At 41.0% G+C, this 22,552-nt stretch overlaps 1 protein-coding gene and 1 pseudogene across 4 annotated transcripts; both read left to right on the forward strand.

Moving 5' to 3' along the window:
• Positions 1 to 4,436: 4,436 nt before the first annotated feature.
• LOC110509339 (uncharacterized) lies at positions 4,437 to 13,740 on the forward strand (annotated as a pseudogene).
• A 583-nt stretch (positions 13,741 to 14,323) lies between these two features.
• Positions 14,324 to 20,783, forward strand: LOC110509760 (intracellular hyaluronan-binding protein 4). Of its 4 annotated transcripts, none has more exons than XM_021590849.3 (8): positions 14,324 to 14,963; positions 16,384 to 16,495; positions 16,814 to 16,948; positions 17,031 to 17,102; positions 19,078 to 19,149; positions 19,388 to 19,568; positions 20,120 to 20,311; positions 20,506 to 20,783. In XM_021590849.3, exons 1-8 carry the CDS (start codon positions 14,693 to 14,695, stop codon positions 20,569 to 20,571), a joined length of 1,101 nt encoding a protein of 366 aa, XP_021446524.2. In that variant the 5' UTR covers positions 14,324 to 14,692; the 3' UTR covers positions 20,572 to 20,783. The 4 variants fall into 4 exon arrangements, with proteins under 4 accessions (XP_021446524.2, XP_021446523.2, XP_021446522.3 ...); XM_021590848.3 differs by having other exon boundaries at positions 14,339 to 14,963; positions 20,117 to 20,311; XM_021590847.3 differs by having other exon boundaries at positions 14,393 to 14,963; positions 19,367 to 19,568.
• Positions 20,784 to 22,552: the final 1,769 nt, after the last annotated feature.

Below are 22,552 nucleotides of genomic sequence, written 5' to 3' on the forward strand. Positions count from 1 at the left end.
CCTATATCGACATAACTTGAAAGGCGCGCTCAGCAAGGAAGAAGTCACTGCTCCAAAACCGCCATAAAAAAGCCACATTACGGTTTGCAACTGCGCATGGGGACAAAGATCGTACTTTTTGGAGAAATGTCCTCTGGTCTGATGAAACAAAAATAGAACTGTTTGGAGAAAAAAGGGGGAGGCTTGCAAGCCGAAGAACACCATCCCAACCGTGAGGCACGGGGGTGGCAGCATCATGTTGTGCTGGTGCTTTGCTGCAGGAGGGACTGGTGCACTTCACAAAATAGATGACATCATGAGGTAGGAAAATTATGTGGATATATTGAAGCAACATCTCAAGACATCAGTCAGGAAGTTAAAGCTTGGTCGCAAATGGGTCTTCCAAATCGACAATGACGCCAAGCATACTTCCAAAGTTGTGGCAAAATGGCTTAAGGACAACAAAGTCAAGGTATTGGAGTGGCCATCACAAAGCCCTGACCTCAATCCTATAGAACATTTGTGGGCAGAACTGGAAAAGCCTGTGTGAGCAAGGAGGCCTACAAACCTGACTCAGTTACACCAGCTCTGTCAGGAGGAATGGGCCAAAATTCACCCAACTTATTGTGGGGAGGCTTATGGAAGGCTACCCGAAAAGTTTGACCCAAGTTACAATTTAAAGGCAATGCTACCAAATAATAATTGAGTATATGTAATCTTCTGACCCACTGGGAATGTGATATATCGTTCTCTCTACTATTATTCTGACATTTCACATTCTTAAAATAATGTGGTGATCCTAACTGACGTAAGACAGGGGATTTTTACGAGGATCAAAATGTCAGGAATTGTGAAAAACTGAATTTAAATTTAGTTGGCTAAACTTCAACTCTACAATGATTACATTTATCTAAAACAGGCAATAGGCTACATGTGCACCATTAAGTCAGAACATTAGGTGAAATGATGAAGGGAAAAGGGACCAAATTATTAGGGTGAGGCACATGGGCTACTAACATCTTACTTCACAACATACTTAGCATTGCTTTCTTAACTACAGTATTCATATCTCCCTGGCATACTACATAATTTATTCAGCAGCATACAATACATCTTTGGACTCACCGTGTTGTGCTGTGCTCACTTGAACAGGAAGGTGGCGCTACGGTCCTTCATGGGCAAATTTTGTCATAAAAATCTGTCATTCTCTGGATTTATGGTGCGTTCAAGACCAGATTGAATCATGATGACATCAGTGATCTTCAGGTCAGAGCTCTAGAAAGAGACCCAAGTTCCCGACTTGCAATTCTGAGTTGGATGACCGTTCAAAACGTATTTTCCCAGTCGGCGCTCACTGAATTGACAGCATGGCCAATGTTGAATATTTATCCTTTGAAGCTTGGAAAAGAGACCCTTAAACTCAGACTTGGGACCACACACCCACTCCACTGAATAACAGTGATTGCTTTTCAATACTTGCAGTTAGGCACTGATTCCTTCCAAACCACTCATTGTTGAATTTGCAATTTCCAACTTGTTGAGTAATGTTCAGTGGTGAAAACTACTTATGTAAAAATACTTTAAAGTACTACTTTACTATTTATTTTTTTGGACAACTTTTACTTTTACTTCACTTAATTCCTAACGAAAATAATGTACTTTTTACTCTATACATTTTACCTGACACCCAAAAGTACTTGTTACATTTTGAATGCTTAGCAGGACAGGAACATGGTTAAATTCACCTGTGTTTTTGCATGTACATAGCTTGATCGATTAATCTTATGCTACACAAAAGTAAATAACAGTTTTTGTGCTTTAGGTAGTCTCAATAATCAATATCACCTACCCTGGAAATTATTCTCAATGCAGGTTGTGGGTGATTAACTCACTGCCTGATTCCAATAGGAATAACACATCACTTTGCAAGCCAGCATAATGTGACTTGCTTGCAGGCTTGATGTGGCCTGTAAACCAGGAGTTTCAGACCACTGCGTTAAGGTGTAACTTGGCAAAGAAGGCTTTATGATATATGTAATGTATTGTCATAAGGAGTTACATTCTACACTGGAAAATATGCAAATAAGGAATACATTTTTAAAATGTAATTATATGTTCACTCAACCTAAAATTGTAAGTTGAGTAAGCATACAGTTCAACAAATAGTTATAAGGCGCCCGAGTGGCGAAGCGGTCTAAGGCACTGCATTTCAGTGCTAGAAGCGTCACTACAGACCATAGTTTGATCCCGGGCTGTATCACGACCGGCAGTCCCATAGGGTGGTGCACAATTGGCCCAGCGTTGTCCGGGTTAGGGGAGGGTTTGGTCGGGGTAGGCCGTCATTGTAAAAAAATAATTGGTTCTTAACTGACTTGCCTAGTTAAATAAAGATTAAATAAAAACTTGAGAACATATGTTGGTTTAGCTATATGCCCAAAGGTTGAGGCAACTCAATCCTATTGCAGCTGGTTGCCTTGCAATTGTACATTTGAATCAACATTGTCAAAAAAAAATTTACAGTGCAGAGTATGTGCACGGGTGCGCTTCACAACTGTGGGACACAACTGAGACCAAAATAGCTGACAAGTTTAGCCTCATGCTTTAACACCCCTGGTTGTTGCTGGAATTGACCCTACTACTATTTACTTTGTGCATCTACGTCATCTTGCTGAGCCTACCTTTAAACCTAACCTAACCTATGACCTTAACCCATCAGTTTATATATTACTGCCTCACTGTGGCAAGACGTGACATCCCAAAAAACTATACAACACATAAATGGACGCATAGGTCATTTTCTGTCCCTAACACTAAAACTACGACTGAAACAAAATAATATAAAAAGGAAAGGTTCATGTAATTTTTTATAAAACTTTAAAAAAAACTTCAAAAGATGATTTCCTCGCATGATTTCCTGTCTCATTTTCTTTACCCCTCACTATTGTTATGTGTAAATCCTGCTATTTGTAAAGAGATCAATAAGTCCTTTCTTGACTTCATCTGGAAAAATTAAGTCTCACAAACTACAAAAATCTGTCTTTCTAACAAAAGAGCTGAAGGCGGTCGAGAAGTGTTGGATTTTGTTGACATAAATAACACTCATGATAAACTGGTTGAAAAAGTGTTTGATCAATACTGATTCAATATGGTATTTCATTCCAAATAATGTGTTAAATAAATTGTGAGGTCTTCAATTTTTACTGAAATGTCATTATATTCCTGTAAGATTACCTTCTAATTGGCTAGGTTTCACCAACAAGCTATAATGGCCTGGAAAATGTTTCCTGGACAATTGTTCCCCACATAAAGCTATTTTGTGGAATAATTCAGACATAACTATAAGGAATCAACTGGAACATTGTTCTACCCCAGCTGGCATGAGAGGAATGTTGACTTTGTTCTTGATATTTTCGACAACAAGGGTAATATTCTCACATATGAACAATTTATAACATTGAAAGAGTTTCCAATACCTTTCAGAGAGTTTATTTCTGTGATCAACGCCGTTCCCAGTAGTCTAACTACACTAATGAAAACTCATCTTAGTTTTGGGAATGATCAAAGTTTATCCAGAACTCAGATTGGAAGGCGTGGGCTTACTTGAGAAATCTTGTTGTAATAAATGTATAAGACAAATTCTTCATTCACAAAACCAACTTACACCGAGAGGAAAGTTTTTCTGGAACATGCTTATTCCTGAACTTGTCTGTTAAAATGCATGGTTAAAAGGCCTTACAAATTCTGTATACCAAACAAAGTTAAGGAAGTGCACTTTAACATAAGATATATCCATGTAATTCTATGATATCCAAATTTGTGGTTATTGATATGTGTTTTCTGTGAAAAAGAAGGTGAGAATCTGTCTCGCTTGTTCTTTGAATGTAAATTTGTGTCAGAATTTTAAGAAAACCTAGCAAAATACTTATTTACCATTATGAACAATGCCTATGTTTTTGACATGAACGATATAATATGTTACTATTGCAATGATAACAAGACCACTGAAATGATTGTGCATTTTCTAAATTCTTGTTGCCAAATACTTCATACACACACAAAAATTCCAAAATTCTCTACCAAAATTACACATTTTTCTGATTGAATTTAATGATCTTATTAAAACATTAACCCTAGTGAATAACGTCTTCCTGAATCATTATAATACGATTTTTTCAGAGTGAATACAATTGCACTAAAACTGTTTATTTTTTGTATTATTGATATTTTTTGAATGTTTGAGTATTTTCTTGTTAATACCTGTGTTTTATTTTGTTAGACATGTTTGATGTAGTTCATGTAAGTTGATTTTTGTATTATGATTTTTTTTAAATGTTAAAATTATTTTAAAAAGATTCTCACATCGATACTTAACAGTAATCGAAATTATAATTATATTCAATACTTTTTGAGAAGGGTGATTTCATAAATCACGAATATAATTGTTTTCGCTTGCAGCAATGTTGAGTAACGAGACTTTTCAGACACAATTATCCACCATTGTCTAGGTATTAGTTGCAGTTGCGCAGATAGATGAGTAGACTCCTTCGCTGTTGTTATGAGTCTGATGTTGGTTCAGCAGAATAAGGAAATTAGTTTGCTGAAGAATAAACTTCGTGTGAACAAAACCAAGACAGTGACTACACATTTGGTCGGAAAAACGAGTTTGCTGGTGAAAACGTGGCTGGCTAGCAAACTAGATAGCTACAAACTTTTACCAGTGAAGGTTACCTTGCTAACGCGTTAACTGTTACTGAACCAGATACTCCACCTCTCATCTGTAACTACTGTCGTCTGCCCACCTACCAAGTTCGCTACCTGAACATCAATTGGAACCTGTTAGGTCGCTCTAACTTCATATTTTAATCTTTCAGATACAATATTCATGAAGATGTTGGAAAAAAAGGGCGATGTTAATGAACGTGATAATGGTCAAAAGGGAGAAGACTTCCACAGGAACGAGTGTCAGTCGGGAAAAAGGGATTGAGGTGGAAGGCGCACCAAAAGGTACACACCCATAGACTGTATCAGAGAATAAATGCGTCCGCCTAGATAGATCATTGGTCATTAAAGGTGTGTGTGTAAGCTGAAGTATTCTAATTGTGTGGAAATGTATAACTTGTCAGCCAAAATCAGCAAGTGTTCTAGACTAGTTCAATTTGTACTCCCTCCCTACTTAATAACCCACTTAGCTAGCTACCTGAACAGATAATGATATCAACATGAACAGTGCATGTGTAATGCATGATGTCAATACTACTGTGGTGTCAAAGGTTGTTGAAAAGTGTGTAGCAGAACAACTGATTGCCCACCTCAACAACAGCCCCTTCACATTACACTCCATGCAGTTTGGCTTCAGAGCGAAACACTCCACAGAAACAGCCAACTGCTTTCTTCTGGAAAATGTGAAGTCCAAGATGGACAAAGGGGGTGCTGTTGGGGCTGTGTTTCTGGACCTAAGGAAGGCTTTTGATACTGTTAACCATGAGATTCTCATCACAAAATTGTCCAAGTTCAACTTTTCCCCTGATGCCTTGAGATGGATGAAATCATACCTTGAAGGCAGAACTCAGTGTGTGAGAGTGAGCAATGAGCTGTCGCCCACTCGTAGCTATGATGTGGGCGTGCCCCAAGGGTCAATACTGGGGCCCCTCCTGTTCAGCCTGTACATTAATGATCTGCCTTCTGTCTGTACTGGGTCTGAAGTTCAAATGTATGCAGATGATACAGTGATATATGTGCATGTAAAGAGCAAACAACAAGCTGCACAAGAACTCACTACTGTAATGGTCCAGGTTACAAAGTGGCTCAGTGACTCGTGTTTGCATCTCAATGTGAAAAAAACTGTTTGCATGTTCTTCACAAAGAGGGCAACAGATGCTACTGAGCCAGATATCTATGTGTCAGGGGAGAAGCTCCAGGTGGTATCCGATTTTAAGTACCTTGGCATCATACCTTGGCATCAAAACTGTACTTCAAATCTATGATACTCCCCCACTTAACATACTGCTTGACTAGTTGGGCCCAAGCTTGCTGTACAACATTAAAACCTATTCAGTCTGTCTACAAACAGGCTCTCAAAGTGCTTGATAGGAAGCCCAATAGCCATCATCATTGTCACATTCTTAGGAAGCATGAGCTCTTGAGTTGGGAAAATCTTGTGCAATACACCGACGCATGTCTTGTATTCAAGATCCTTACTGGCCTGGCTCCCCCTCCACTCAATATTTTTGTTAAACAGAAAACCCAGACATATGGCAGCAGATCCACAAGGTCTGCCATGAGAGGTGACTGTATAGTTCCCCTAAGGAAAAGCACCTTTAGTAAATCTGCATTCTCTGTGAGAGCTTCCCATGTCTGGAATACACTGCCATCAGACACACATAACTGCACCACATATCACACTTTCACAAAATGCTTGAAGACATGGCTAAAGGTCAATCAGATTTGTGAACATGGTCCCTAGCTGTGTGTTGCCGCTTTCCATGTTGTCTGTTGTCTGTAGCTTGTGAGGTGTGGAAACACTTTGTTGCTTTTATGAATTTTGTCTTGCTGCTTTTTGTTTTATGTTGCTCTGTCTGTATGCTACGTCTTGCTTGTCCTATGTTGCTCTGTCTGTATGCTATGTCTTGCTTGTCCTATGTTGCTATGTCTTGCTTGTTCTATGCTGCTATTGTCTATATTGTAATTGTTTTTAAATAACCTGCCCAGGGACTGCGGTTGAAAATTAGCCGGCTGGCTAAAACCGGCACTTTTACTGAAACGTTGATTAATGTGCACTGGCCCTGTAAAAATAAAAAATAAACTCAACTCAACTAGGCTGATTTCTATGTCCAAAAAGAGAATACATTTGACAAGTATCAAACACTGGAATTAAATTATTAGCTAGCAGATTTATAATGAGGAATATTTTTGGTGTTGTTGCATGTCTTATTTTTTTTACACATACTGATTTTTTTTGAGACCGTATTCATTTCTACAACTACTGCTCTGACCCTCTCTCTGAGGAGGCTCATCAAGAGGAAGAGGATTTTTACTCCCAGACCTCCCCTTGGGCTGACTCAGACAAAGATAATCAGAGAAACACTGAGACGTTGACAAGACCACACTGAATATGGGTAGACATGGTCAAGTCCAATAGCCGTATTGTATTGTGCAATTTTATGAAACATATTACTTGAATCAGTCAGCTAATGGCATCGTGGTACCACTACCACCATTTAGCCAACTTTTGAGTGACTTTTTATGATTAAGGATATTCAGGACAATCTGTCAAAAAAACATTTAAAATTAGTGTTCCTATGCATTTATTGGGGTAAATGCCACCATCAGACTATTAAGGAATACTTTTTAAGGGTGGGTACATTGCTGTTAAAGTTATTTATGAGAAATGGTCATTCATATCCACAATATTATTCATATATGTAATGCAGTAGTTTGTTTTACATTTATGCCTCAGCAACCTCTGTTGCAGATGTGGTATTGCTCTCTGAATTTGATCATCAAGAGGAAGTTCACCTTAATCCCCAGATCTCACCTGCATCAGACCCAGAGAAACAAGATGGCCATCCCTCAAACACAGAACCAAACCCAGGCAGGATTGGAGATAATGTGCAGAATGGTGATTCTTTAAATATAGCCCAAAGTTCGGATAGAAGCGCTGCCACCGGAGCAGCGAAGAAGCCCTTCATTTGCAACTTTTGTGGAAAGTGTTTCAATTGGAGATATATGCTTAAGCCCACCTTAATTCTCACATCAAACCCTTTAGTTGCCCGCAGTGTGGGAAAGGTTTTAGTACAAAGACAGGGTGTAGTAATCACCTCTTGGTGGTGCTTTCTAAAGAGAAGACCTTCAAATGCGCAGATTGTGGGAAGATGTTTGCGTTGAGAAGTAGTTAGGTCAAACACAGGGAGCTTAACCCAACTCGGAACACCTGCACAACATGTGAAAAAATATTCTGTGGGGAACATGCTCTGAAAAGGCACAACTTCAGTGATCACGAGGAAAGGGCACACAGCTGCTGTCTAAGACCTTTCAGTCATGGTATCAATGGGATCTTCATAAAGCAGAGCACTCAAAGGAGAAGTATTGCTGTGAATCCTGTGGCAAGCTTTTCCTTTCATCCTTATCCAGTCAGAGTGCAACTCCTCAAGCAAGGGCTTATCACTTTGATGCATGTGGCAAAGGGTTCCGTCTTTCAACCAGTCTCAAAGATCATATGACTTTACAAACTGGACAGAAACCTTTTGTCTGTGGTTTATGGGCAAGAGTTACTGTTGAGCAAGCCAGCTCAAAGCACATTTGCCCATATCAGAGAGAAACCGACTGTCTGTGACGTATGCGCCAAGTGTTTTCATCTCGCACACTTTTGAAAGACAAAACCATGCACACTGGACAAGAACCTGTCTCTAATTCATGTGGCATGCTTCCGGGGTGCAAGTGCTCTCAAATGACATGTGGCCTCCATCCATACCAGAAAAAGAGACTACCAGTATGTCTGTGATCTCTCTGATGCAACCAGGCTCAAATGGCACGATCGTACATACATACTGGTGAGAACAATCTTTTGCCTGTAATATGTGGTAAAAAGTTCTGTAACCCAGGCTTTCTCACACAGGGCAGAAATTGTACGTTTGTACTACTGGTGGTAAAGGTTTCACCCAATTAACAATCCTTAAAATACGTCAGTGCAGTCACACTGGTGAAAAGCCTTACGCGTGTAATATATGTGGGGAAGGCTTTACCTCGCATCATCGCGTGCCGACGCCAAGAAACACAAGATGATTCACTTGCCTTCTTAACTTCAAAGTCACGTCTGTAGCCACTGTGGTAAAGGCTGCTATCACAAATCTGTGCTGTATCAGCACATACACATAGGAGAAAAAAATTAAACTGTTATATTTGTGGTAAAAGTTTCACAATGAAGGCTACATTTGATATCCACATGCCTCAGTCAAACAGGCGAGAGACCATTCAACTGTTGCATTTGTGGGAAAGGTTTCACGATAAAGTGTACTCTTGTAAACCACATGAGCACTCACACGGGACAGACCATATGCTTGTGAAGTGGCAAGAGATTCTCCCAGACAAGTCATTTAGTTTCTCAAAGCCTTACGCGTATGTGTATGGTGTCGTGTTTGCGAGCAGTTTGCTGATGTCAACGTTGTGAACAGAGTGCCCCATGGTGGAGGTGGGGTTATGGTATGGGCAGACATAAGCTACGGACAATGAACACAATTGCATTTTAGTGTTTGTGAAAGTGTTTGTGTCCAACAAATGTGGGAATGGCTATGCATGTGCCCGAAACCTGAAACTTCATAGGTGCAAGTTCAACTAGAAAACAGTCATTGGAAAAAATGTACAGGATCACTCTGAAGAAAACCTGATCCCTCTGTATAATGGGATGGGCTTATTTCATAGATGTTCAGTTTCATTTGATGGAGAGATTATACTTTTAAAGGCACAATAGACAATTCTACTCTACTGTTTGGATGTATACTGAACAAAAATATAAATGCAACATGCAACAATTTCAAAGATTTTACTGAGTTACAGTTCATAAAGGAAATCAGTCAATTGAAATAAATTCATTAGGCCCTAATCTATGGATTTCATGTGACTAGGAATACAGATATGCATCTGTTGGTTACAAATACCTTTTTTTTAAATGGTCCTCAGGATCTCGTCACGGCAATGTCCATTCAAATTGCCATCGCTAAAATGCAATTGTGTTCATTGTCCGTAGCTTATGTCTGCCCACACCATAACCCCACCTCCACCATGGGGCACTCTGTTCACAACGTTGACATCAGCAAACTGCTCGCAAACACGACACCGTACACATGGTCTGTGGTTGTGAGGCCAAAAACGACATTGAAAGCAGCATATGGTAGAAAATGTCATGTTAATTTATCTGGCAACAGCTTCGGTGGACATTCCTGCAGTTAGCATGCCAATTGCACGCTCCCTCAACTTGAGACATCTGTGGCATTGTGTTGTGACAAAACTGCACATTTGAGTGGCCTTTTATTGTCCACAGCACAAGGTGCACCTGTGTAATGATCATGCTGTTTAATCAGCTTCTTGATATGCCTCAGGTGGATGGATTTTCTTGGCAAAGAAATGCTCACTAACGGATGTAAACAGATTTGTGAAGAGAATTTGAGAGAAAGAAGCTTTTGAAACATGGGACCAACACAATTTTTGTTCAGTGAAGATGTCGTTGTTTTGTCTTCAATGTGTAGATAAGATATTTTGGGAAATATTTATTGAATCAACGGGAAAAGTCAATACTTTCCTAACAAGTTTTAATTAGAATTTTGCCTTGAGTGAGCAATAGTTTTGTTGTGTGGTGTTCTGATTGCATTCAATTAATTAATATTACACCCAATAGATGAGGGTGACATTTTGAGTTTTGCCTGGCTGATCTGTGGTGGTTATAATTCAACACTGCCAGCAATAAAGGTCTAGCCTCGTGAGGATAGGAAGTAAATACTAACACTCATCTACTTGCGTAGCCAACACAGTGCTGTGGTGATGGAACAAATAAAAAACAAAAAATGAAATCCCCTTTACATTACTACTGTGATCATCTCTTCACACATCAACACTTGCTTTAGGGCCTAATGTTACAAAACACTTCTTATTCGTATCCCTTGAAGCACGTGTCAAACTCATTCCATGAGGGCTGAGTGTCTGCGGGTTTTCGCTCCTCATACTTGGTTGTTGAATAAAGTTCATTAATTAGTAAGGAACTCACCTGGTTTTATAGGTCTTAATTGAAAGGAAATGTCAAAAACCAGCAGACACTAGGCCCTCCATGGAATGACTTTCCGCCCTGCCTTGAAGTTTCTGCGTGGTCAATCCGACCTGCAATGGCCGTACAGCATTTACTGGTGATACGGCCTCTAAGAAGTCAAGGCATTCATTCTTCTACGCAGCGCTGTTGTAAAGGAAGATGTCATGGAAGTGAGTTTGTTTGTACAGGACCTCACACCCCAACCTAACAAATCATGTCAATGCGGAGCTATATGGAGCCCTCCACATTGTTACAAAATGTGCGAGGCGCTTGCCGATGCAGTACAGAGCTCGATTTGTCCTCTGCAAACCTCCAGAGGCACCTCAATTGTGCCACACCCTTCTTACAGAGTCTCTGTACCCTATTGCTAGATCAAGCATAAATTTATTTAATAGGCAAGTAATTCCAGAGCTGGCCATGACTGGACTAAAGACTGGAATGGAATGAAATATGATGGTCACAGAGGGATTTGCCCGGGGACCAGATGCGTGAATTTCTAAATCCACTAATGTCTGGAATATCTTTGTGTTCGATTCATTCAGGAAATGGTCCTCTACAAGCTGGAATGTTGACTAAAATGACATTTGAACCTACTCTACCTGTTACCTGCGTGGTTGGTCCTTATGTGGGCAGAGATTTGACAATATATCCACCGGAAAGTATTATTAAACCAACGTTTCAAAGTGCTGGTTGTGTGTTCAGATTTCCATTAACTGAAGCATGGTCAAAACCATGTAAAGGTGAGCTTGGTGAGTATGCATGCTGCGTCTTGTGTATTCACGCTGTGTGTGCACGCTTCATGTGATATAAATCTGAACACACTACCATTGCTGTTCCAGTGAGACTTACCCCCACACCAGTGGGCTGCCAGTGTTTTATGTTAATGTAGGCTCTGTGTGACACTAAAGACTTGTGGCAAGAAGAATCAACAACCTCCATCAATCAAGACAGTTGCTTTGTGAGGTGAATTTACCCCAGTGTTTAACCCAAAAGGCTCAGACTTGTCTGTTTCCATCTACACGGGCCGGCATCCGTGTCTCACTGGGCCATGGCTGCGGCGGATCTGCTCTATGTTGGAGCCAAGGCAAGGCCCTGGGTACTTTCCAGCTTGGAATTACAAGACAATGGAAACACCAATTACACTAGAGCAGCCCACAAAAAGACTAAAATAGTCTGATTATTTCACAGAGCAATTTTGTATTATTATTATTAAAGGTGCAATATGCAGAAGTCGCTACATACAGTTTAAGTCGGAAGTTTACATACACTTAGGTTGGAGTCATTAAAACTTGTTTTTCAACCACACCACAAATGTCTTGTTAAACTATAGTTTTGGTAAGTTGGTTAGGACATCTATTTTGTGCATGACACAAGTAATTTTTCCAACAATTATATACAGACAGATTATTTCACTTATAATTCACTGTATCACAATTCCAGTGGGTCAGAAGTTTACATACACTAAGTTGACTGTGCCTTTAAACAGCTTGGAAAATTCCAGAAAATGATGTCATGGCTTTAGAAGCTTCTAATAGGGTAATTTACTTTATTTGAGTCAATTGGAGGTGTACCTGTGGATGTATTTTCAAGACCTACCTTCAAACTCAGTTCCTCTTTGCTTGACATCATGGGTAAATCAGCCAAGACCTCAGAAAAAAAATTGTAGACCGCCGCAAGTCTGGTTCATCCTTTGGAGCAACGCCTGAATGTACCACGTTCATCTGTACAAACAATATTACGCACTTATAAAGACCATGGGACCACACATCCGACATACCGCTCAGGAAAGAGATGTGCTCTGTCTCCTAGAGATGAACATACTTTGGTGCGAAAAGTGCAAAGCAATCCCAGAACATCAGCAAAGGACCTTGTGAAGATGCTGGAGGAAACGGGTACAAAAGTATCTATGTCCACAGTAAAACGAGTCCTATATCGACATAACCTGAAAGGCCGCTCAGAAAAGAAGAAGCCGCTGCTCCAAAACCGCCATAAAAAAGCCAGACTATGTTTTGCAACTGCACATGGGGACAAAGATCGTTCTTTTTGGAGAAATGTCCTCTGGTCTGATGGGGGAAAAAATATAACCGTTTGGAGAAAAAAGGGGGAGGCTTGCAAGCCGAAGAACACCATCCCAAACGTGAAGCATGGGGGTTGCAGCATCATGTTGTGGGGGTGCTTTGCTGCAGGAGGGACTGGTGCACTTCACAAAATAGATGGCATCATGAGGTAGGAAAATGATGTGGATATATTGAAGCAACATCTCAAGACATCAGTTTAAGCTTGGTCGCAAATGGGTCTTCCAAATGGACAATGACCCCAAGCATACTTCCAAAGTTGTGGCAAAATGGCTTAAGGACAACAAAGTCAAGGTATTGGAGTGGCCATCCCAACACCCTGACCACAATCCCATAGAAAATGTGTGAGCAGAACTGAAAAAGCATGTGTGAGCAGAGGCCTACAAACCTGACTAAGTTACACCAGCTCTGTCAGGATGAGTGGGTCAAAATTCACCCAACTTATTGTGGAAGGCTACCTTTAACGTTTGACCCAAGTTAAACAATTTGAAGGCAACGCTACCAAATACTAATTGAGTGTATGTTAACTTCTAACCCAGTGGGAATGTGATTAAATAAATAAAAGCTGAAATATATAATTCTCTACTATTATTCTGACATTTCACTTTCTTGAAATAAAGTGGTGACCCTAACTGACCTAAGACAGGGAATTCTTACTAGGATTTAATGTCAGGAATTGTGGAAAAACTGAGTTTAAATGTAGTTGGCTAAGGTGTATGTAAACTTCCGACTTCAACTGTAATTTCTTGGTTGCAAAAATTTGAATAGTTCGCCTAATTTCTGTTTGTAACAAAACAAGCAATGTATAGTGTACAGAATCATTGGATCATCTAATCCGCTGTGAGCTATCTTTGCAATAACCAAAACGATTGTATTTGCAGCTACGCCTAAGAACGGGAAGCATAGAAAATGACAGATCTGTAACTCACATTTCTATGTGAATTTGGTCAGGATGCCCTTAAAGTTACATATTGAAGCTTTAAATAATAGAGCATTTTCTAAATTCCAACGTTCCACCTGCAACTATCGATGGAAGTTTACAAATCCCCATTTTCTTCTAAGTTGAGAACAAAGAAAGTATCGCCAAGAAACTGTTGGTCAAAAATTATCCAGCTACGGGTGTACAGCTGCCTGAGACCAACGGTTATCACAACTAATGATGAGAACCATTTGATTTCATTAGCTATGAGCAGTGGTGTTTTATTTTCTGATGCTTGGCATGATGAAAACAGGTATCTACTTTGCAGCCACACTGTGCAAAAGATCAGTTCTCTTCACCTGGTTAAATCAAGGGATATATTTAATTATTTGAATTTACTTTTGAAATGACTAAATAAATATTTAAAATGAATAGTAGACCAAAAATTGACATTTTCATACACTGGCACTGTATGCAAGGTGCTGGATTTGCAGAATATATGATGATAAAAATGTTTGTTATAAAGTTCATACAGTCGTCATGTATGCGGAAGTCGAACCATTTTTATCCACAGAATGCAACACAGTTTGAAAGGTGGTGACCAGCGATAGTCACTAACGCGCCCAATAAATGTTGTTTGGCTGTGATGGTGATGATATTAAAAAGGGGGGTGTCCTTAACCTCATGAATAATATTGTAATATTATGGGTTTGAATATAAATTATCCGCCATTTTGGACGAACCGCATGCTGAAATATGCAAGTGAGTTTGTTCGAATTTTAGCCAGGGGGAATAGTCGTGATTTATTCACGGGTCAATATGTTTGTTCTTGAGGTCTTCGGCTCGTAAAGAAGGTCAATAGATTTAGAGGTGTAATCCAGATTGTATTCCAATATATTTTTTGGGGAAAATTCCATTCTCAACATGAAGGGAATTGTTGAAGAACCCACCGACACCGAAAGTGCTGGTTTTGGGTGCTCTGTGACAAACCGCTTTGGTCATCTTTTAGACGACGATGCCGACCCGTTCGACATCATTCGCGAGGCTCAGGTGGAGAAGCAGAAGAAAAAGAAGAAAGATGAGCCTAAAAAAACTGCCACTACAGATACATTTGTGAAGAAGGACTCTCAAAAGGACAGGAGAACTCCATTGAGTGCAGGGGAATGCGACAATGCACACGTTAAAAGTTTACAGGGTAAGTCGATGCGATAGCTGAAGAAGGCCTATCTAGTTTACTTCAAGAAAGTGTCTAACTTCTAGTAAAGATTGACAGCACGTGTCGGGTGTATTGCATGTGTAGTTAAACTTACACAGTTGCGGCGTGACGAACTTTGCTTGCTAGTGAACTTTAATAAGAGGCTCTTCCTGTGTGTCCTTCGTGTTTATGGAACTGGGATTGTAGACTTTGGGGTTTAGATGCTTTGGGTCGTTAACTACTGTAGCTAGCCAAATGTAACGGTAACTACTGTATATAACATCCTAGTTCGGTGCAACATGGGTTTGCTCTAGCTAGGTATTTTTACTTGAATCAGTGCTACTTTCGTGAAATTGCTAACAATTTAGTTAGCAATCAGGTAGGCTGCCGCTAAATCGATGACATGCAAGCTAACGTCAGTTGTCATACAGAACAGGCCTTTGAATGTATCTAGCTAGTAGACTTGCCACGGTAGTCAGCTAGCTAACGATGGCTTAAACCTGGATTTGGGTCATAACACCACTGTACAGGTTAGCAATGTCTGAAAATGTACTGAACAAAAATGTACGCAACATGTAAAATGTACTTTTGCCATACGCACAACTTAATTTTTATTTTTCATCCCTTTTAGTGAATTCCTTTTGCCAAAATAATGCATCCACCTGACATGTGTGGCATGTCAAGAAACTGATTAAACAGCATGATCATTACACAGGTGCATCTTGTGCTGGGGACAATAAGACAGCTTTCATAATGTGAAGTTTTGTCACAACACAATGCCACAGATGTCTCCAAGTTGAGGGAGAGTACAATTGGCATGCTGACTGCAAGAATCTCCACCAGAGCTGTTTCCAGATCATTTAAAGATAATTTCTCTATCATAAGCTGCCCCCACATCATTGTAGAGAATTTGGCAGTACGTCCAACCGGCCTCACAACCGCGGACTGTAACCACACTAGTCCAAGAACTCCACATCCAGCTTCTTCACCTGCAAGATTGTGGGGGCGGTGTGTATTTCTGTAGTGTAATAAAGCCCCTTTGTGGGAGAAACTCATTCTGGTTGGCTGAGCTACCAAGTGGTTTGGCCTCTAACCACCCATGGCTGCACCCCTGCCCAGTCATGTGAAATCCATAGAATAGGGCCTAATGAATTTGTTTAACTTGACTGGTTTCTGTGTATGAACTGTAGCTTAGTAAAACGTTCAACGTTTTTTTCTCTTCAGTATAGCTACCCATTAAATGGTAGAAACAAGAAAGCTGTGGCCTTGCGATAATACCTATCGGCTAGCAAGCTCTTGGTTACATTGTAGGTAATTGGATCCTCTCTGGATTAGTTGGCTGTTCTACTGGTTTTGTGTGTGTGTGTGTGGTGCTGGTTGCATAATTTGTCATCTACATTAAGCTTTAATTTATGTGCAGGTTCAAAATATCCTCCTCAAGGTGCACCTGGCCATCTAGAGGAGCGACGAGTTGGCTTCCGGGATCGAAGGCAGAACGACAGTGAAGCACCCTTAGGATACTCTATTGAAAGGTAGTTATACACGAGGTGGGCATTTTTCTGGTTTCACATATTAAACTGGACACATATTAAACAAGGATTCCCATGTGTAATTTCCTTCAGTTTATTTTCCATGCTGACACTGCTTTGCAGATCTGAGAACTGGTTACTTGTATGCAAGTTCAAACTCTACCTGGCCCAACATCACCCTTGGTGGAGCTGTCATGCTCCTTACCCCATTCTAGTCTTTTCAGATCAGCTTGGATAGAACAAAGGCTTATCATTGGTCTAGAGTATGTGTTTTGACTCTGGCCACAAGGACTGTAATAACTACTCACACTACCCCAACAGGCCTGTGGATCAGGGCGAGCGTCCTGGAAGGGGCCGTGGAAAAGGAATGCGTGGCGGGGGCAACATAAGATCCACAGATGGCTTTGACCAAAGAGGCAAGAGGGAGTTCGAGCGCCACAGTGGCAGTGATAGAACGTAAGATCAATACCTCACGTAACCCGTATCAATTTTTTCGTGAAGTAGAGGTTGGTGACGTTTGAGCATTTGCCTGTTTCAGTGGTGTGCGGTCAGAGGAGAAGCGAGGGGGCAGTGGTCCACGTAACTGGGGATCTATGAGGGACCACATAAGGTGAGTATGCACACTAGGACCGTTGGTGCTTCGTAAACTACAGGTGTAGACTAACAGTAGGGATTAAGTGACGAGGCAACAGGAAAGCTAAACAGAAGAGTCGAGAGTTGGTGTAAAATGGGTCAATGTAGGTAACAAAGGTAGTTGAACTAACTATTTAGCAGTCTTATGGCTTGGGGGTAGAAGCTGTTCAGGGTCCTGTTGGTTCCAGACTTGCATCAGTACTGCATATCGTGCGGTAACAACAGTCTGACTTGGGAGGCTGGAGTCGGACAATTTTTGGGCCTTCCTCTGACACAGCCTGTTGTAGGCCGTACACACTACCCTCTGTAGCGCCTTGCTTTTGCTCAGTACAGTGTTTAACTAGCTATAGGAGAGCTCTGCTATAATTGGGGGAGTAGCCTCTGAAGCCCAGGCATTTCACATTCTGTTCAAAAGCCTGGTGAAGTTCTCATCAGGTAGACTATTAAAAAGGGGTGGATTACAGTAGGTTAGGGATGCACGATATATTGGTGAACATATCCGAATCGGACGATTATTAGCTAAAAATGATAACATTGGTATTGTCGATGTCTAGTGTAACGCCAATGTTAAAAAACGATGTCAAAGCTACCGTGCATACTTGTATAACGTAGGTACATGATGTAATAACGCCATGTAAAATTGTGCGCTACATGTGCAACAGCATTCCTAACCTAGCCCACAGTGTTTGCTGTGTGGATCGAGCAGTCAAGTCAAGCAGTCATTTGAAAGAGTAAGATAATCTCAGCGAGACAACTCCAAGGTGAAATCTGTCTTGTAAATTTGGGTTATTTTAAGTGACACATAGCTATATAGTTAGCTAGCTACTTAAACAGATTTATGTAGTGTTATTTGACTTATCTTTTTTGACGTGCAAAGACCCAAACGGCGTTCCATAGAAATCCTGGTTGAGAATGAAACGGCTGAACAAATGAACAACGAAATAGCACAGCAAGTAAGTGCAAGAAATGGGTTTCGATTGTTTTACTGGTAATGGGGACATGCGTCAATGCCCAAAAAATAACTTTTTGGTCAGTGTAGTGTGTAACCTTTATTTAACTTAGCAAGTCAGTTTAGAACAAATTCTTATTTACAATCACAGCCCGGATGATGCTGGGCCAATTGTGCGCTGCCCTATGGGACTCCCAATCACGGCCGGATGTGATACAAATTGGATTCGAACCAGGGACTGTAGTTACTCCTCTTGCACTGAGATGCAGTGCCTTAGACCACTGCGTCCGTGTGTGATGTAACTGTACTAGAATGCGTAAGGCTGCTAAAATTAAATATTGGTTGTGTATCTATTTTTGTTGTAAAGGAAAATATCGCTTAAGCCAAAAATGTCATATCGGTGCATCACTAATCTAGGGCAGTGGTTCCCAGACTGGGGCACGCCCCCCAGTAGGGGTTGTGGGGTCCCCCCGAAAGTCAGTCCGGCTTTCAACTTACTTTTGAAAGTGGTAATAGACTGCACAAGGTTAGAAGGGTGGCCCGAGGGAGAAAGTTTTGGAACTCCTGGTCTAGGAGGATGCTAGTGACTTGTTGCCACTTGTAAAACCAATCAAATATTTCCCCGTGGCTGGCGGTCCAGAGGTTCTCAGAAAAACATTTCTGACTTGCAACAAGCTAGCTAGCGTAAGTTTCCAAATTAACGCCACAGGCTACTTAAATGTCCAATTTGGTCGAATAAGGAAGAAGGATAAATTCGAACACATAATCAGATACTGAAGTTTCCCACACTTCTAATAGTAGTCAACAAGATGAGATTTGGAAGGATGGTGGAATGTTGTGACTTGTGTCTAGAAAAAATATAAATTAAAGCCAATGTATTCCTTTCTGATCTGAATTAGAAAAGCCTTCATTGAGTGGTTCAACAACCATGTCTCAAGTGTTCGTCATCTGAGAGTTGTCTTGCATGATTGTGACTGTAGTTAAACCTGATGTGTTTTTTTAGTGCGGCGTCTGATGGTGCTGCGGCGACTGAGGGAGGTGACGGAGATGAGGTGGCAGAGACTGGTGAAGATCTGTGAGTGACAAATGGTTCACCAGCACAGCACCACTATTTAATCAGCCAGTGAGACCATGCAAACAGTATACATGTATAGTTTAATTCTTTCTGCAATACCCATTTTTGTAATTTATTTTTTAGACTAGGCTATACATGCTGACTCCCATTTTAAATACTCACAATTCACTCTAGTTATAGAATGAGTTTTGGAGTGTTCGATTTTCATATGCCATAGCAAACTGTTGAGTCTCTGCAGCGCCCCTGAGAATGAAGGCGAGGGGGAAGCAGTGGTGGATGTTGCTGTGGAGATGTCTCTGGATGAGTGGAAAGCCCTGCAAGAACAGAACCGGCCCAAGAAGGAGTTCAACCTGCGCAAGGCTGATACCATTGTGCCCTCTGACTCAGTGGTCATCCACAAGTCCAAGAAACAGGTTGAGGTGAGGAGTCCTGGTAAAATGCTGCAAATACCGGCTGCTTAATCACTCGTTTTCCTGTTTGGTACCTCTCATTGAATCACAATTAAGGTTGCAAAAGTGAGAGTGCATTACCTGTAAATACTACCAGTATTTTGGGAACTTGAATATATATATTTTAATAAAATGACAATGCTGTATAACATTATCCTGAATAACCGATATAAGTGAATACTGTTTGTATAATATGAGGGTTTTGGCATGCAATATTGAAGGATATTTTATACTTATTTATCTTTCAATGTCTTTGTTGTAAAATGTTTTGGTGCCAAATTGGTGACAGTTGTAATGGTGGTAAATCTTTGAAGACCTGATTTGAAAATGAATCCACTAAACTTATGGACACGGGTTTATCTTTTTTTGAATATGAATACAAATGACAAGTTACCATAGATTACTTATTCAATTACCAAAATTCCAGTAACTTTGTTAAATTACTGGTGGTTTTACAACCCTAGTCACAGTACTGATTTCTCTAAGTGTTTGTCTGCGTTGCCTGGGTTCTGACTCAGCAGGAGCAGGTTGAGGTTGAGGAGGATGATGCTGCATCTCTCCGTCGCCCTGCCAATGACATCACAGCCAAGCTGAAGATTGACTTTGGCAGCCTGGGACGACCCTCACGGGGGACCAGAGGAAGAGGGGGGGGTGGACGAGGTGGCCCAGCCACACGGCCAGAGACCGTTTCTCCTCAGAAGCCTCCTGAAAAGGTGTGTCTGGTTGACTGGGTCCTTTTGGCTGTACATGAAGGGGTTTCAAACCACAGTAGAGGGCAGCAAAGTGTTTTGTTTAATCCCTGGTGCCTCATGCATTTGTGAATTGCACTACAATTGCCTGCTGGGCTTTGTTCTTTGCTCATGTCTTGATGCAGGCATCCCACTAAGTTGACTCTGATTCTCCCCAGGCTCAGGTCCAGCAGGGACAGGCACCAAACCCTGATGACCCAGAGGACTTCCCTGCCCTGGCCTAAAGGAAGGGGCCAGCATTAGACCAGAGCCCAGTCCATTGGTGGACTGTCACCTGTACTGTGCCTTAGTGGAATGAGCTGCACTTCCCAAGAGAAGTAACTCCTATACATCCCAAAGAACTGTATATAAATCAGAGTTCAGATGAATGGCCTTTCATTGTAATGGGAAATATGAATACTTGACCTGATTATAATAAATGCACTGTTGACATTGACACCTGGTATAGGATACAGTTTGTACAACCTTGTGTATATTGACATGGTGATGGACCCCTTATTGTTTGCTCCAGTGAAAATGTATCAATTTAATTTGAGCACATTAATTACTGTAGTTGATGGCCATTTGTGCCCATGCCTAGACCTGCAGCGTGCCTTTGTCAGCCACAAGGGGGAGTCGAGACCATTTAATTCCTCACAAGCCATCTCAAATTTGCCTCAAGCCATCGAACAACCACTCATCCAAATAAGAAACAAATGTTAAACTGCATGTGATACTTGGCCCATTAGAGTGAATTGTTTGGTGTATTCATCTTTATTGTTAAATGTTATAGGCTATAGAAATGCGTTGTCTGTAGGACATGTAAACATCTGCGTACGTTTCCATTCTGTAAAAGTAGTGTCAGTAACTGAGCTCTCCCCCTGCTGTTCACTGGTAATGAACTTCAATCCATGAAGCTTCGTGTCATTATAGACCTTTCATAGCGCCAGTGCCCCAGCCAGCTCCACCTTTTTCTCCTGTGAAGCTAAGCTGGTCGCTCACTTAATGCTATTTTAATTAATTTTGTTCAACCTTTTGTGTTGATGCTCAAGAATTGTGTGTTTACACTTTGTCCCCTAGTGAGGCTGGTCAGTTCTAAGTTCCTACTGGGCTTAACAATTAGAATCAGTCAGGGAGCAACACTCATTGGTCTGCTCATTAGTTAAGCTATTCACTGAAAATAGTCTGACCTGTCTGATTTCTTATAAGGAAATATTTTCTTATTAGAGAGACAGCTAGGCTACATGATGTATGCTTCTTGGTGGTCATACTGGGGCCCAATGAGACTAAGGTCTTGGGATGGGAGTGGGAGAACCAATCCCCATGCAAGAGATATTGGCTAATGGGTAGATGGCTGGCCAGAGCCTCTGGTAGAGGAGCTGAGCTCTAAATCAATGTGTCATCTGATCAGCATGTTGCTTAATCAGCCATCCACACTGACCCTGGCTATGCACACCATTAATTACACTCTGTAGAGCACTGTATAGTCTTTACATGTGGACTCGTCAATCAACTCGCAGAGGTGTGAGAAATTTAAACTGCAAGTTGACTTAAGTTTTTAATGTTTTATCTAGCAGCACAGCTGACAGTGATTTGTATGTAGACCTACCAGAACAGGGACTCAATTGAGAATCTAATATACTAGCGACGTTGACAATCAATGGCTTTTGAACCAATGTGCAGACACCTTTCTTCCTTGGGTTCTCTGAAAGGAGTGCTCATTATATTGATTGGCAGGTAAAGGTCAGTGGGGGGTTGATATAGGTAATAATGGAAATACTTATGTTCATGAGATATAAAAAGTCTATTGAAAGCATGCGCTTCCACTCAGGTGTGGTTCCTGAGTTAAGCAATTATGCTTAGGGTCATCTATAACAATGCTGGGCAGACCATTATTTTTGGTTACCTTGGCAATGCCCCCATCTACAGGGCATGAGTAGATGGGGGCATTGGTTTGGTAAGCAAGGGAAAAATGTAGACCATATGCCATTGCCATCTCAGTCACCAAATCTCAACCCAATTGAACACTTATGGGAGATTCCGGAGCGAAGACAGCGTTTTCCAACAAAACACCAAATTATGGAAGTTATTGTGGAAGAATGGTGTTCCATCCCTCAAAATAGATCAAGACACTTGTAGAATCTATGTGAAGGTGCACTGAAGTTGTTCTGGCTCGCGGTGGCCCTACACCATATTAAGACACTGTTGGTGTTTCCTTTATTTTGG

Source organism: Oncorhynchus mykiss, chromosome 29 (assembly GCF_057628025.1).
Source record: "Oncorhynchus mykiss isolate SJ-2025 chromosome 29, ASM5762802v1, whole genome shotgun sequence".
NCBI classification, from domain to species: Eukaryota; Metazoa; Chordata; class Actinopteri; order Salmoniformes; family Salmonidae; genus Oncorhynchus; species Oncorhynchus mykiss.

Bases quoted from the DNA above. Each gene is read 5' to 3' on its own strand.
- LOC110509760 (XM_021590846.3), top strand. From the start codon at position 14,693: ATGAAGGGAATTGTTGAAGAACCCACCGACACCGAAAGTGCTGGTTTT. The intron at 14,964-16,383 runs GTAAGTCGATGC...ATTTATGTGCAG, and splicing joins ACACGTTAAAAGTTTACAGG to GTTCAAAATATCCTCCTCAA. The intron at 20,312-20,505 runs GTGTGTCTGGTT...GATTCTCCCCAG, and splicing joins CTCAGAAGCCTCCTGAAAAG to GCTCAGGTCCAGCAGGGACA.